We start from the raw sequence: 15,564 nt of genomic DNA, 5'->3' as shown, positions 1-15,564 counted from the left end.
TTCGAGTTGGGTAGAATGACGAGACCATGATGTACTATATTATTTGAAATTTTACAGGCAATTAAAGAGTTCGCTGTGTAGCGTTGAAGTTTGATTTAATATCATATCGTGACCTATAGATCTTGAGAAATGTGCATCCGTAATGATAAACATGCCCCATAACCATGTCAATCCCAAGCAGAAGATGTTAAAATTGAGAAAGCTGTTCCGGGATATCAAAACGAAAAGCCATAAATCATAGTTGTCATGAAAGAAATACACCCGCCGACGCCGATGCCATTAGCACCATTAATCCAGTTGAGGCTCAGACATAATTAACAACCCCCTTAAGAACCCAGACTTCCCCGTTGGAGGCCTGAGTCATAATCTTCTGGACTTCGATTTTACCCGGATAAATCTATCCAGCCATCAGTAAACTATCAACTCAACGAAAAAAAAGAAACGAAAAAAGAGATAAGGCACTCACATAAACCTTCCCATCATCGCCTTTCTTCCAAAAGACCCCGCCACCACCGACAGTTTTAACCGTTTCATGAGACGACCATGGGCTCACCGGTACAATATGCGCCTCAACAAAACGCCTCAGATTCCTTGCCGCTCTCCCTTCCCCTTCCTTTCCCGCATAAGCTGCTTTCTCTCCAAAGTTCTTGTAATCCTCCGGGTCCTCCCAGGGTTTGCGGGGCAATCCCTGAATTGCGGAATTCAGCGGAGCTAGTACGGTGCTCTTCTCCGACTCATTGTTGAAGCGGGCGGAGACAGGCTCGATATCCCGCGTGAGGGAGGAGAAGATGTTGACTTCGCGAGTCTTCGCGAGGATGTCGGAGACGAAGAGGTCTCGGTGGGCTTTTCCACTGGGATCGTTGCCTTTGCCTTGCTGGCGACTGTTACTGTTCCCCATTGCCACCTGGTCTTGCGGCGGGAGCAGCAAGGAGAATGTGTTCGGGTTTGCTTCAATAGTTGTGGGGATTTGAAAGTTTCGCGGGAGGAGACGGCGGCGGGTAACGAGGCGGAAATTGAGGCTCTCAGGGACGCCACGAAGGGCTGTTACGCTGAGGGAAATTGAAATTAAGAGGACAAAATATTTTAGGAGGAGGGACTTCATGGCTGGCAGTGGAGGGAGTCCGAGGACTCGACTTGGGGGATATATTTCACATAACCCAGAGTGTGAATGATATCATCACAAGTTGATAACTTATGAACTCCACCATCTTCACGTGATTTACTGGCGAAGCTGATTACGTCATATGACCTTTGCTCTACTTTCCATTATTTCGCTCTTTTGCGCGAAGCAGCGGATGACGAATAATATATTTTAAACGTGTTACAGCAGAACCAGGACTCTTTGATCAGAAAGTCATAATCGGCTGCTACCCTGCAGTTCTGTGTAGATGAACCTGTTGTAATGTGCCCCAAGGACTAGTACTAATTTGGCATCGTATGATAGTTTGGCTTTTATAGCGTGTGACTAAGTCCTAACTATATCAAGCAAGCATGTTGGCGCAGCGGAAGCGCGCCGGGCTCATAACCCGGAGGACCTTGGATCGAAACCAAGACATGCTAACATAGAAGAGGTTTCTTTTTTCTTCATCTTCTCTTTCCACTTTTTTAAATTTGTTTTTTTATTTTTTATTTTTTTATTTTTAATTTTCTGCTCCCTTTCTTCGCGAATTCCTTGCCCACAGCGGCAACCACCACACGTGACTGTTATCGATAAGGGCTGGCATCTTTGACCGGAACGCGCGAAAACAACCGCCATCGTCACAATTCCAAGTTCACCACCGTTGGGCTGCATTGGGAATCACCAGCAAGATGTCTGAATTGCAAGATTTTTTGCTGGTAGTCGAGAATAACAGAGAAGAGGCTCTGGGAATTGCTAGCATAACAGCCCAAAGTACGTCTTCCATGTTTCATTCTCGATCTGCCAAAGTGCGGAGAACTGACGGGTTCCGTTTATTCTTTATTTTTTGCAGAACTTGAAAGCAAACAATCAACTTTGATCGACGTTGTTCAATCCCTGGGAGAATATATCAATGACGAAAATCCTGTTATCCGGGGGAAGGCGGTTTCATATTTGACAGCCGTCATAAGGGCCCTCTCTCCGAAATTGCTTTCCCGCCAACAAATACAGGCTCTGACAGATTTCTACTGCGATCGAATCGCAGATGGAGGGGCAATTGCAGGCCTGGATAGGCTTCAAGGCCTTGAGCGCTTTACTAAAGATATGACTGAGGGGGTTATACGATCGTAAGTGCGTCAGTAGACGACGAGTATTAAAGCCTCCGCTTTTTTATAGATCAGTGTTGAAGCGTCCAAGAAACATGCTCACGTACCCCAAGGATTTTCCAGCACTTTCCGGATTTACAGGCTCGTCCACAATCACAACGTTTCCAACTTCTTCAGTTGCTTAATGGGTTAATGTCAAACCACAGAAAAGGTGCGCATGTACCCCACATTCGAGGTTTTGAGATGTAACTCACCATCTATTTAGCACTGCGAGATATGGGTGACGAATCGCTTGTTGGAATTGTTGACCTTGTGAGCGGAGAGAGAGATCCAAGGAATCTCATGCTCATTTTCTCCATTCTTAGGGTCCTGATGGTGGAATGGGACATAACCAAAAATGTTCAGGTATGCACGCAACCGCCGACGACAAATATTGGAGTTCGGATTTTGACGTAGTGGCCACATACAGGCCCTCTTTGATTCGGTATATAATTATTTTCCCATCACCTTTAAACCTCCGCCAAATGATCCATACGGAATCACAGCGCAAGATTTGAAGACCCGCTTGCAAGATTGTATTTCGTCAACGCAGCTTTTTGCCCCTTACGCATTCCCTTCACTCCTAGATAAACTAGACTCTACATCACTAAATGTGAAAGTACGTGAACCTCTCCTCCCCTTTCCGGGATGAAAGGCTGCTAACAGCCGGGCAGAAAGACGCCTTGAACTCGCTCTATGCATGCATATCCTCATACGATCCGGCTACTCTGTCGCGCTACTCGATAAGCGTCTGGGACACTTTGAAATTTGAGATTCTTAATGCGCAGGAAGAAATTATCACAGAAGAGTCATTGCGAGTACTTCAATGCCTCGCAAAGCGACTGTCCACACTTACCACGACATCTCAAATTTCAGCTCTCGCACAATATCTGAAACCAATAACAAAGGAATGTAATGAACAACTGCGCGAACCGCAACAGAAACAAGCCCAGCCAGCACGACAGATCTTGAGATCTCTTTCATCTGCTTCTTTGGCATCTTTTGCTCTAATTATTCAGGCCGTCGTTGCACCATTACTCGCAGTTTATCAAGATGCTGATGGAATTGCCAAGCAAAGAGCTCTCCTGGAATCTTTTGTAGTTCTATTTGATTCCGCTATTGATATATTTGGAACATGGACTACACCTGGATCGGATCCTGCGCCGGAAAATCCTCTCTCCTCGTTCCAAGAGCGGTTAATTGAAATCTTCAGCCAAGCTCTAATGGGATCTGCAAAGGATGAAACCTCATTCCGCCTTACCTCCTTGCAAGGCCTGCTTCGCCTATCTTCCATTCGAGGATTCTTGCAGGAAAACGAAATCGGCCTTTTTGTACAGTATCTCGATGACATTCTGCTCATAGAGACCTCAGTGAGAGCAGAGCTGAGAAAGGCGGCAATAGACGCACTGGCTGGGATATCGAAACATAAGCCCCGACTCATTATGGATATCGCCTTTCCAGCTTTCATGGCGACGCTTCCGGATTCCGACAAAGATGCCGATCCTGTCTATCTTACAACGCTTGAAAGCCTTGCTCAAATCAGCATTGAAAAAGACATATTCGAAACCTTCGTCCGGCGCCTCTTGAGCAGGCTTGAAATTGTACTTCAGCCCGGAAATACAAGCACTTCCGCATATCCCCGTGCGATTTTGTTGACGATACTCTATGCTATGGATCGAAAAGGCTTGCAAAACGATTCGAACATTACCTACTATTATGATCAGATACTGGTGAAATTGACTAGCCGGGCGGCCATCGCAACGACCGAAGATGATACGACCACGGTTATGAAGGACTCGTCCTTACTGGACGTCCTTGGGCGCCTGTGCAACCTTATTGTCCGGTCCCTTCCCCGCGAGAAACAGGATGAAGTTTGCGGGAACGTATACGCACTTTTTGCAACAGATGATAGCTTTATTCCCATCCCGTTTTCGTCGACTACCACCTACCTTCGAGAGCAAACAATGATCCTGTCAACCTACCTCCTTGCCGGACTCCCTAAGGACTCTAAGCTGCCGTACACCAGCCCCGATATGGAATCTCTTCTTCAGGAACTGGTCCGACGTGCTATTGCCGAAGAAAACCTCACTACACATCTCGCACTCGCACGCCATCTTGCCCTTCTCGTCAACAAATTTCTCCCAACCACGCAGGTGCCTACCGCATCCTCAATCCTTTCGGCCCTCATCCAATCCTCCACATCCACATCCAAACCGACACCAAACGAAGCCTTCACCTCACCCAAAATCCGCACAATATTTTGGCTAGCGAAGGCATTGATACTTCGCCTTGCTCCCTCAACGGCAGAAATACTCAACTCGCTTTTAGCCCTCCTCTCGTCCTCGGACGCCCAAACAAGCACAACCTCTGGACGGGGATTTGCCCTCCTCCTAAGCCCAGATGATGTTCTTTCCCCCCAAAACGGCGCTGTCATCCGCTTCCTTTCGAAACAACGCGTCTTTTCCACTCTAATCCCGCTAATCTCCCAAAACGTGCGAGATCTCAACACGGGCGCAACCGCCGCATCCCAAGTTCCACTCCATACCAAACAGGCATACCTAACTGCCCTATCTGGCATTCTCTCCACTATCCCTTCATCTCTCGTCATGCCAGAACTACCAACTTTACTTCCTCTCCTCCTCCAAAGTCTAGATTTGACTGACCCACTATCACAGCCCATAAAAGCCGGCACGCTGGAGACGCTAGCTGTGATCATCCGCGATAACGGTGTCAGCGTAATTAACGAAGTGGGCTACGTCGATGATCTCGTGAAGAGGTTGTTGAAGACAGCGGTATATAACAAGAATACCGCAGCATCAACATCAACAACAGTAACCAAGGAAACAACCACGGCTGCAACTAGTGCCAATGACACCTCCACCTCAGTGCCAAACACTCCACACATCCGCGCACAGTCCCTCCAGTGTCTCCTTCTCCTTGCGCAGACTCCTGGCGTTTCGGATTCAACCTCACCGGCAGCTAAAGCTGCAAGTGCGAAACCATCGCCGTTGCTTCCGCTGAAGCATGTCGTGCTACGCACCCTTAGGTTTGCGCTAGATGATCCTAAGCGGGACGTACGGAAGGCCGCTGTAGATGCAAGGGCGGCATGGCTGAGGGGGGTAGTGGATGTAGAGGAGGATGAAGAGGATTGACATAGCTGTGGGAAAGGAGAGGTGCGGTGCTCGTCCTCCAAGCATGATGAATGAAAGAAAGGAATGGCATCAATGGAACTTTTCAGATAGAAAAAAAAAAGAAAAAAACCTGTTCTTGTTTTGCTTTAACAAACCATTTTGATTGTTGTTCTTATTTTTAGCCTGCCACTTCCTAGGGTTAGATTTTATAGATTCTCCTTTGATGGATGTGCACAGCTCTTCACAATGCTATGTCCCTTGATTTATCTTTTGTATTGGTCAAAGGTATCCTTTGCTAGCTCATAATCTTCACTAAGCTCTATATAATGTACTTCTTGTTAAATAATGTGTGCAAGCTGGCTGAGACTTTAACTGACAGCCTGTTTCACAAAATTGACAGTCAATCTGTAGCAAAGTCAAGTTTTTACTTTTGAATTAACTAGTTAGTCTGTGGACTAAAGCTTGAGGAAGAGATGCAGAATGCAACTTACATCTATGCCTATGTTCATGGAACTATAGTTCATAGTTGGCCTAGAATACAATACAACTGATTGAAAATTTACAGATTGGTGACAACAAAAGAGGATTTTCTTGTAGAGATATGCATGACTGCTACAGCAGCTAGTTAAACTATAAAGTCTAACTGTGAACAGCAGAAAACTAGCATCAATGTCTGATAATTGAAGTGTGTTTACTACAGCAGTCTATAGCAATGTTTTTTTAGTGTAAAGGCTTAATTCCACATAATACTGATTTTATAATCACGCACCCATTACACTAGTCCTAATATACTTAGTATATTACTATATATAGTTTAGAGAGTCTTGGCTTTCAGACTATGAGCTTCACCTCATAGATCTCTCAATATATACTCTGTAATTCTCTTGAACACTGTAGAGCCTCCTCTCACGGTCTCACCCCAGCAATGAAGGCTCTCAGATATATAGATATAGATTTTCTGTGTATAGAGACTCTCTGAGTAGAGGCCTCTCTGTGTATAAAGCCCCTGGTTATAGAAGGGTAGAGGCTCTCTGTGTATAAAGCTCTCAGATATAGAGACCTCTGAGCATAGAGACCACTGAATATAGATTCCTCTGAAGACTCTGAGTATATACACAGTGTACACTGTGTAGAGACTGTCTCAGGTCAAGAGCCCTTCACTGATGTGAGTCATTATTTCATACAACCTCCAATGAGGAGATCTTGATTGCTAATACAATCAGTATCATTAATGTGTGCTCATTGTAACACTAGTATAAAATACCCATTTGACACATTTGTCACTATAGACTGCGTATTTACAAGTATGAGAATAATTAATGCATCACTCCTCCATGGAAAAGCCCAAAAAACGACTCCCTGTCGCCGCCCCTAACCTCTCCACGCTGTGCCTGGCTCTGGTTGGGATGCAAGGGCCTCAACAAATTACAAATGCAAAGAACAGATTTATTCATATAAGGTACCCCCCCACCCTGGGAATCCCTTCCAAGCACTCACACCCACCACCATCTATGAGGTGCACGGCAAAAGCTTCTCACCTACCAAAAGCTTGTCGGCACTTCAGCTGTAGCCACTGATGGGACAGTAATGGTTTGATCTACCTTCAGTCCTGCTTGGGCCTCAGGGCCGTAGTTGTCCCGTCCAACATCGTCGATCTTTTGAACAATCTTGTTCGCGGCGTGGAACATTTCGCTCACGTCCTTGGAGCTGATTTCTGAAGTGGGTTGTTCTGGAAGTTTCGAATTTGCTATGCTGGTCTCGGAAGTTTTGGCAGCGGTGATAGCATTGGTGGATCGCTTTCCATTTTTTGCAGGTGGTGGTTTGAAGACGGACCAGGAAGTGACAGTGTCGCCAAATTCGAGATATTTATTGGAGTGCAAGATCTCTTCGATTGTTGGGTTCATAACAGATATCTCATACCATAACCTGTGATCGTCTACCATCTTATCAGCTGATTTTGCCCGCGCACGCACGGCCATCATATCATCACCAGAATACCCCAAAAAAAGATTCTGGACTTCAGTGATCTGGAGAAACGTTTCCTCATTCCCAAACGGTGTCGTATTGCCGTTAGCACTACCAGCAGATCCGCTCCCTTGATCATTAAGAAGAGAATGAATCCTGTCGTGGATGCCGGGTTTCCTTGCAGTGCTTACTTGCAAGGGTCCTGTCTTATGCCGGTGGAAGCGATGGCGCGTGGAACGCTTCATGAGAACTTTTGTGATATTCAGTTGGCCCCCTTCCGGAATTCGAGTGAAAATTACGATTTCGGACAGGCCGGGCTCGATATACATTTTGCCGATGAGATTTTGGATTGCTTGGTCTATTTCCTCGTCTCCTCGAATGTATTCGACGGCGCCTTTCACCACGCCCCTCATATCCCAGGTTTGCGCTGCGCAGTGGACATTGACCGCACCCAACACGGATTCCGGCCTATTCACAGCCGCTGTCCCAGATTCATCGACAGTGACCACCAAAGTCTCGTCATTTTTGGTTGTGCAGTGAAATTCGTACCAAACACGACGACTGACAACTTCCTCTGAAAACATTTGGCATGTGGAACCATCCTGGCTATCAGGTAAGTCGAGTATATAATCGACGTCAGCGCCAGAGGTTGTGAGCATGTTTGTGAAAATGGTGCTGGGCTTAGGGAGGTTATTCTTGGGCTGAAAGAGGCTGTTCCAGGCCTTGAGATCTAAGGGCACTTCCTTTGACTGTTCGATGAGCGATCGACTTGCAAGTACAAGTCCCAGCTGAATTTCAAATGAAACAGTTCCTGGGAAGCATCGGACTCCATTTAGAATGAGGCTAACGTGCCGGAGGAACTCATTGAGTGCGACCCCACGTTTTTCATCCTCTTTCGCCTGTTGCGCCTTCTTCCATCCGCTTAACTGGATAGATTTTCTAGAGAAACTAGAAGAACAAGAAGTCGATGTTCTTGAGAGAATCGAAGGTGCGGATGGAACATCAGCAAAATTTTCCCGATTTTCGGTTTTATCTTTTCGATCCTCTCCCGTTCGGGCATTCTTCCCAGCCTTCTGGCCCATGATCCGATGGAAAACTCGAGGCTCAGGCTCGCGGATTCTAGGAGCGTTTCCAACAAGTGGCTCATTTGTGGGCCCATTGCTGCGGCAAGTTTTATTCTCTTTTGCATGTTCAGAATGCCATTCTCCAATCGTCGAACCTAACCTCGCCGCCTCTGTGAGTGCTAGGGGAACTGGCATGTACGATATTGGTGGTATCACTGCACTTGCCACTGGCGAGGTATCCTCTAAATCAACAAGTCGGGTTGGCTCGCCCTGTTCTGTGGGCTCCAGGCACGAGGTCTTTCTCAGACAGCTGTTCTCAGCGGAAGAGCAATCTGGTTGTCCGTACGCGACGGGAATAAAATTCACAGGCAGCCGAGGGTCCGGTTGGGCAGCACCATCTTCGTTGGTTGCACTTCTGACGTGGCCCGCTGTAGAGGCCTCAGCTGACGGAAGAGGCTTCGAGTCTTCGATGGGCGCGCAAATACCCTCTCCTGTATCGATGATGACAGCTTTGCGCCTTTTAATTCCCGGAGGCAGAACTGACTGAGCAGGCTCTGTATGAGGGTTTGGAGGCGGCGTGCCGTTAGGTTCCGAGACGTTTGGTCCCACTGCTCCAGCCTCAACCTCTGTGGCCCAGTTATCGACAAACGAAGCCTTTTCCGGAGTCAGGAAACGATGCTTGCTAACCAGGGCACCCCCTGGCGGAGCAGTTGGCAACGCTCTTAGTTGACTCTGCTGAACAGGATCCGCCTCCTCAGGGACGCTGTCCCCAAACCGAGGGGCATTTGACGCGTCCCCCAGACCCTGAAATTTGAAATCAGCCCAGAGCTTGGACCGTCCTTTCTTGGGCTCCGTTGGACGGGGTGGCTTCCTGAGGTTGATAGGAACCTGGTTGTCGTGACTTTCCGAATCTCTTCCCACAATCACGGTGACAAACATCTTGGAAAGTTGACCGATATCTTTCCTTTCCGGGTCGACGAGAATGCGACGAACAGCGTTTCTATGCAAATCTGCATATGGCGAGAGTTTGACGTGATATCCCGTCTCTGGGGGCACATTTAAAATAGGTGAGACTTGAGGCGTAATTGAAAGAGACTAACGTCTGTTAGCATCGATGCCGCCCTAGGAAGTGGTCATATATGGAATGAAATGGAGTGTAAACAAATGATGAGGGTGAAGCAAAGAAACCAAAACAGAGGATCTCCCAAACCTGACAACGAAAGGAGTTCAACAATAACACATTCAACATGGCATAAGCCAAACCGAGAATTACAAACAAAGAGGACATACTAGGCACGGGTGCAAATTGGAAAGCCGGCTCATTGCATCGTCAACGATGCTACTATCCAAGTAACTGAACACACGGATTCTGTCATTCGCCTCTTCGAGGACGATATCTGCTCCAGATAGCCTGGACACTTCGTCGATGGCGTATCGCAGCTTCTCAAAGCCACCAGTAGTCCCCAAGTTGGACTTCCAGTACTTCGTGGTAATGGGAATTTTAGTGCTCTCACTACCTCGAGAGAAATTGATCAAAGCCCCTTCCGCTTCCTCGATTATATCGTCCTCATATGGAATTTCATAAGGAGCATTTAGTGGCCCTAGGCGGGACACCTTCGGAATCTTTATGATAACATGAAATTACTAAGAGTTGCATGTATGGAACTACACTCATAGCAGTGTTTGATGTTCATACCTCTATCCTGTCGTTATCCTTCTCGGCGTCAATATACTTGGCCACCAAAATGCTCAGCTCTGACGCCGATCCCATAACATCACAGTTGTCCACAACGAAGACCTATATCATAAGCCTATATTTAGCCGACGAAAATATGCCTTTGTTACCGTTTGGATACGTAATGTCCTTTACTCACGTTATTAACAGGCTCATATTTGCAGAAACCAACACCAGCTGCGGAGGTTGCCCTTAAAACGCGATCCGAATTAGTATTGCCAGAAAGAGATTATAAAAATCGGGTGATCATGAACGAACTTGAAGAGTCTTCTAATATGTCCAGCCTGCAATGTATGAGATATCAGCCCTGTCCTGTTCGAAACGTTGTACAAATCCTGCAAACTCACCGCGTCGTTGTCAAATTTCCAAGTGGAGGCCACAGTCAAGGTCTGTGGACCTTCCATTTTGAGGTGTAGCTTTGGACTTTCAATATATCCAAGTTTACCGATATCTGAGCCACAAGGGGGTTACCACAGAGCCAGAATCTGGGGCAGTTATCCCAAATGCACACGATGCCGCTTCGAAACGAAAGGCAATGAAATAGTTTCCGCAGATGTGAGGAGAAGAGCTGCCAGCGAGTCAGATCTCGATTAGGAGAAATAGTATCAAGAACAAGTCGATCAACAAATAGCGTAAAAGCAGAGAAAAGCCGGATAAATTGGGGACGAAACAAACGAATATGGATGGGTACAGATAGGGCCGATTCACCAACGCATCTAACCTTTCACCGATCACGCCTGTTCTATCAGTGGCCGTGCCTTTTTAATTTATACAGGTGAAAGCGGACGCGGTTCACCAGTGAGAGACTGGGTTTAGCAAAATAAGAACTCTTATGCAACTTGCTTGAAAGGACTGGCAACGGGGGCCTTCGAGCCTTGGATAAATCAAGATCGTTCAACAAGGAGATAGTGAAATTCCAGGGGCACTTTCTTGCCCGTTGACCGTGGTATTGGCTGATATATGCCTCCGCGAAAACTGATTTACGGACCGCCAGACGAACTGACAGGCCAAAGAGAAGAGCAGTCAACGGAATGATAGGGATAGGGAGGACAGAGAATAGTGACGAGTGCAGCATGAAAAATCAAAGACAGCAAGCAGTGAGAGTTAGCAGTAGGTGTCACATACTTGGTATCAGACCGTAGCGGACGGCAAAAGATGCTTTTTCTTCTTTTTCTCTCTCTCTTCCCCCCCCTTTTTAGCCTGCGCCACTCTCTACCAGGCAAAGTTGATCTCAAGGACAGATGAAAAAGCTGATGAAAAAGAGGTTGACAGTGATACAGAAGAAGGAGAAGAAGAAGAGAAGAAAGAAGAAGAAAAGAGGCCGAGAGAATCAAATAGCAGATACCCAGTTAGTTGTTGATCTGCTATTTCCTCTTTTGGCTGCGTGTTTCTGCTAACAAGGCAACACTAGAGCTTGACCATAACAGCACGCTCTCTCTTTATACTCTAGAGAATTAGTATGAATGATATCTTCAGTGTGAGAAAATCATAGAGAGCTGCTATCCTCTTACTGTGAAGTTGTGTGTTAAAACATTAGTTAATCAAAGAATGCTTGAGATGGTCAGTCACTATGGTGATGAGAGAGATTCCCGATTTCCATATTTCCATACAGCTCATTGTGTATCCTTCCTCTCTCCCTTCTCACCTGAAGCCAGTAAGATAGGCCTATGGGTATCTGCATTGGCATAACTGCTGTAGGGCTTTTAAAAGCTGCGCTAAAGAGAGAAAATGCAATATGTATCCTGCAGGCACAGGTACCATGCTAGAGTTGGTGCATTCAGCATGCTCTCACTCACCTCCCTTATTCTCATTTGCTGCATGCTATTTTTAAAAACCAGGGTATATGTATTTATCAATCAGTATATATTTCATCAATAAAAAAGCTCCCTTTAAGAGTGTTGGAGAAAGGGAAAAACCAGCAAACACCGTCCCGTCTTAGATAGCAATGAAAGAGGCCCAGTAAAAACGAAGCGAAGAGTAATTAAAATATATTGTATCAGCAAACAACAGGGCAGTAGAATAGTGGAATGAGACAAAAGTGAATGGGAGCCCGAAGGGAACGAAAAGAAGAGAAGAATTAAAAGGGATTACAGGAGAAATAGAGGAAGGAATTCGTCACTTCTTTAGAATGGAATAAAGAAAGAAAGAAAAAAGAAAAGGTAAAAGGGCATGAAAATGTAGTTGAGATTTCCCTCCTTGCCTTTATGATCCTTTTGTTGGCTTTGTAACCCTGTAAAACTGCGGCTGTAGATGGTAAAAATCCGACAAGGGAAAAAAAAAAAAAGAGGATAAAACCGCCGTATACCTGTCCTATTTTAGGGGGCTGTAAATGCTTTTCCGCAGGCCTTTTGGTATGTGTATGTATGCGCAATGTGGTATGTAAGTATGTTTGTCCGTATATGTATGTATGGTAAGGAATTTAGTCGTTAAATTGGTCGCGCTTGCTGCTGCGTATATGTAAATGGGACTCTGTACACAAGATCAGAGGTAAAGAGATGAGGAAATAAAATATGGTCGTAAATTGGAATGAGTTCTGGGATATATGCGTGAAACGGGGTCGGGGTCGGGGTCGCTATTTTGAAGATTCTGCATGCGTTCAGCCAGTCGTGCGTCGAAATCATGTGATGGGCAGGTTTCTGGTCATGCGCATTGGAAAATGGAGTGTAACCTCTGAGGACGAAACGAAAAGGCATATATAAGACCGGCAACATCCCGAATCCGTTTCCTCTATATGAGCTTGGGAGAATCCGGAACACGCTCGGCCTTTGTGGTGTATCCCTAAGGATCGAATCGAATCGCCTTCGCTTCGTACATCATACAGTATCTCGAAGGAAGAAGGGAAAAAAGAGATAATCAGAAGGACGACAGGAAGCGGGTATCCTCGGCAAATCCGATCAGGTTTTCCGTATCCATGTCTACCGTCATTCCGCTCCCTTAACCTCGTCTTTGACCTTCATAACCCACCTCATCCTCCCCGTAACTTCCTTCGCCTGGTCAACCACATCATCAATCGCAGCGTTATTCTTCCGGCTCCTCTCCACCAGCTCATGTACCGCACGGTCGCTGGCCTCCTTATATTCCGCAAACAGTCGTCCAAACCGCTCCATCCGATCCCTCTCCGCCTCAATCTCCTTATTCTTCTGCTCAATGATCACATCGAAGCGCGTGAGCTGATTCTGCCTCTCTATTTCCCGATTGCATAACTCCTTCAGCTCTGCGCGGAAACCATCGACACGCGTTCTAAACTCGCTTTGCTCCCTCGATCGCGCATGGGACAGCGTTTCATATTGATTGCGCGCCTGGCTGGCGATCTCCGTAGCCTCAGCGATTGCACGGTGGCTTTCATCTCGCTCCTCAGCGGCTAGCTGGTTTGTTCTCCGCGCATCCTCCTCCGCCTTCAGCCGCCTATCTTTCTCCGCTTGTACCTCCGCTTTCAGGTCTTCGATTTTCCTATCCTTGCGCGCTATCGAGATAAGATGCGCCTCGTGTGATTGCTCGGAATTACGCAGACGGTCCGTCACGTTTTGTAGCTGGAGCTTGAGCGTCTCGTTTATGCGTTGCGCCTCTTCTGCGCGGGACCGATGTAAACTGCATTCGCGCGTCAGGCGTGCTATATCTTCCTGTAAATTGTGAATGACTCGGCCGGACTTCCCGGTCATCGCGTGTCCTACGGCAGATGACCATTCGGGGGCAGGCGGAGAGTCTCCATTGGACATTGCGGCGGTGGCAGGAGGGTTTCGGGTTGTAGAAGGAACTATCGATCATGTTGGGAAAATATGTTAGCAGCCGATTTTATAGGCATTTCGTTAATATACGTAACATGGCTTTGGTATAATATAAATTACACGAAGCCGATATTTAGGTATTTAGGCGCACCATGTGAGTTTTCATCGGACCCACTCCCGTTCTGAGCGGGATAATGGAGCTGCTGCTGTTGCTGCTGCTGCTGCTGTTGCTGTTGGCGTTCGGGAGTAGAGGATTCGAAGAGACCATTGAACTGATGCATGTTGAGACGGGTTTCGACATCGGCAAGGTGCACCTGGGGGGGCTCTGCAGCTAGTTGTTCCACCACCACGGATGGCGGAGGAGAATGATTAGCATCGGAGACCCGGCAGAAGCTGAATTTGGTCTTGACAAGTCTGACGCGCTCTATCGCGCCTCGCATTTTTCTTGTTGGAGGGGATGTTTTTCTCTTCCTCTTCCTCCCTTTCATCCCTTTTGTCCCCCCTCTTCCTTTATTTTCCTTTTTTCTTTGTATGTACAACGGGAGAAACGGGAAGGGCATAGGAGGCGCGACAGGTAGGCTAGAGAGTGGAGTGCTGCTCCTGCTGCAGATGCTGGATGCGGGGCTTGGAAAATGGGGAAGGATGTTTTCAACATACTGCCAAATGAATTCAAGCTCACTTTCTGCACCTGGAGGAGATCTGACTGTGGTGTGTTGTGCTGTTTCTGTTTCTTCATCGTCGAGACATTGTAAATCTGATGAATGAGAGAAAAGGAATGCCAGGTTGCGGCTGATTGAAGATGAGAGAAAAGGTATACCAGGATGCTGAAGAGATACACAGAGACACAAACACAATTCTGCAGATGTGAATGAAAGTAATAAGTTAAACAGTATATCTATATGATGAGATAAAAATGAACAAAGGGAGGATTAAAGAGAGAGAGCGACACAGATCTGCAGATGCCCAACCCAATCTACCGGCTGCAGCGTTTTAGCCAAGCTCTAGAGGCAAAAGAAAAAGGAATGAGATTTAAGCTGGGATAAGGGAAAGGATTGAATAACTGCGGAAGCCAGCATGGAATCAGGCCCCATAACAATTTAAACAAACAGATATAAGAATAATGATGGACTGACTATCTCTTGTATGAAGGAATCCATGAAGGTTGTTGCGGGATGAGAAGAAATTGCAGATTTTGACACCTCATTCATCCACCTGGTGATGTCAGCATCCTCTTGCTGCATCCCCTGCTGCATCCCATTCGGTGGACAGACAGTCTCTCTCCCCAGAAATTTGGGGCAGAAAGGAAAACAAAACCAGATCTTTACTCTAATTGAGTTTCGATGGAACTTGATCAGGAACGAACCTTCATATTTAATGGTTAGAGTCTCTGGCATCATCTCTCCCATGGTTTCAAGATCAACCTACATCTGTATGTTTTCAGTAGATTAGTTAAATATCTACAACTCTCGAGCAACATTCACCACATATATTACTGGCTGCCAGCAGTTGAACACAGTTCACGGGCGTCTATCAGAATGCACGATATTTATTTCACTGCTGAGAAAGGGCGCGCATGAAAAACTATTCGAACTGCTAGACTTTAACCTTTTATAACTATACATTAAGTTACTAGTTAGTGCGACTAGTATGAGGGGAAGAAAGAGTGAGCTGTACCTGTAACT

The 15,564-nt window shown here is 46.5% G+C and overlaps 5 protein-coding genes and 1 non-coding gene across 6 annotated transcripts in view; 3 read left to right on the top strand and 3 right to left on the bottom strand.

Moving 5' to 3' along the window:
* Positions 1 to 81, top strand: part of BDCG_07969 (uncharacterized protein) — a gene marked incomplete at both ends in the record, with an annotated part of 1,292 nt that extends 1,211 nt beyond the window's left edge. Inside the window, one exon of the mRNA XM_045423745.1 lies at positions 58 to 81. Within this exon, the coding sequence (XP_045272609.1) occupies positions 58 to 81 (24 nt within the window). The remainder of the gene's footprint in view (positions 1 to 57) is intronic.
* BDCG_07968 (FAS1 domain-containing protein) lies at positions 4 to 1,345 on the bottom strand. Its single transcript, XM_045423744.1, has 2 exons — positions 467 to 1,345; positions 4 to 397 (listed from the first exon to the last, which is right to left on the bottom strand). Exons 1-2 carry the CDS (start codon positions 1,100 to 1,102, stop codon positions 305 to 307), a joined length of 729 nt encoding a protein of 242 aa, XP_045272608.1. The 5' UTR covers positions 1,103 to 1,345; the 3' UTR covers positions 4 to 304.
* Positions 1,346 to 1,488: 143 nt separating this feature from the next.
* BDCG_17700 lies at positions 1,489 to 1,560 on the top strand. Its single transcript has one exon. It is a non-coding gene; the product is annotated as a tRNA-Met (tRNA).
* Positions 1,561 to 1,601: 41 nt separating this feature from the next.
* BDCG_07967 (DNA repair/transcription protein) lies at positions 1,602 to 5,964 on the top strand. The gene is made up of 6 exons (XM_045423743.1): positions 1,602 to 1,891; positions 1,971 to 2,244; positions 2,337 to 2,434; positions 2,489 to 2,628; positions 2,693 to 2,881; positions 2,937 to 5,964. Exons 1-6 carry the CDS (start codon positions 1,810 to 1,812, stop codon positions 5,412 to 5,414), a joined length of 3,261 nt encoding a protein of 1,086 aa, XP_045272607.1. The 5' UTR covers positions 1,602 to 1,809; the 3' UTR covers positions 5,415 to 5,964.
* A 602-nt stretch (positions 5,965 to 6,566) lies between these two features.
* BDCG_07966 (uncharacterized protein) lies at positions 6,567 to 11,306 on the bottom strand. Its single transcript, XM_045423742.1, has 7 exons — positions 11,283 to 11,306; positions 10,505 to 10,725; positions 10,416 to 10,441; positions 10,297 to 10,348; positions 10,119 to 10,220; positions 9,713 to 10,045; positions 6,567 to 9,517 (listed from the first exon to the last, which is right to left on the bottom strand). The coding sequence occupies exons 2-7, from the start codon at positions 10,559 to 10,561 to the stop codon at positions 6,932 to 6,934; spliced, it is 3,156 nt and encodes a 1,051-aa protein (XP_045272606.1). The 5' UTR covers positions 10,562 to 10,725; positions 11,283 to 11,306; the 3' UTR covers positions 6,567 to 6,931.
* Positions 11,018 to 15,199, bottom strand: BDCG_07965 (uncharacterized protein). Its single transcript, XM_045423741.1, has 3 exons — positions 14,540 to 15,199; positions 14,034 to 14,207; positions 11,018 to 13,911 (listed from the first exon to the last, which is right to left on the bottom strand). Exons 1-3 carry the CDS (start codon positions 14,616 to 14,618, stop codon positions 13,079 to 13,081), a joined length of 1,086 nt encoding a protein of 361 aa, XP_045272605.1. The 5' UTR covers positions 14,619 to 15,199; the 3' UTR covers positions 11,018 to 13,078.
* Positions 15,200 to 15,564: the final 365 nt, after the last annotated feature.

This window comes from Blastomyces dermatitidis (assembly GCF_000003525.1).
Source record: "Blastomyces dermatitidis ER-3 genomic scaffold supercont1.10, whole genome shotgun sequence".
Classification (NCBI taxonomy): Eukaryota; Fungi; Ascomycota; class Eurotiomycetes; order Onygenales; family Ajellomycetaceae; genus Blastomyces; species Blastomyces dermatitidis.
The sequence above is the reverse complement of the archived record's forward strand: the minus strand, read 5'-3'. Positions and strand labels throughout refer to the sequence as shown.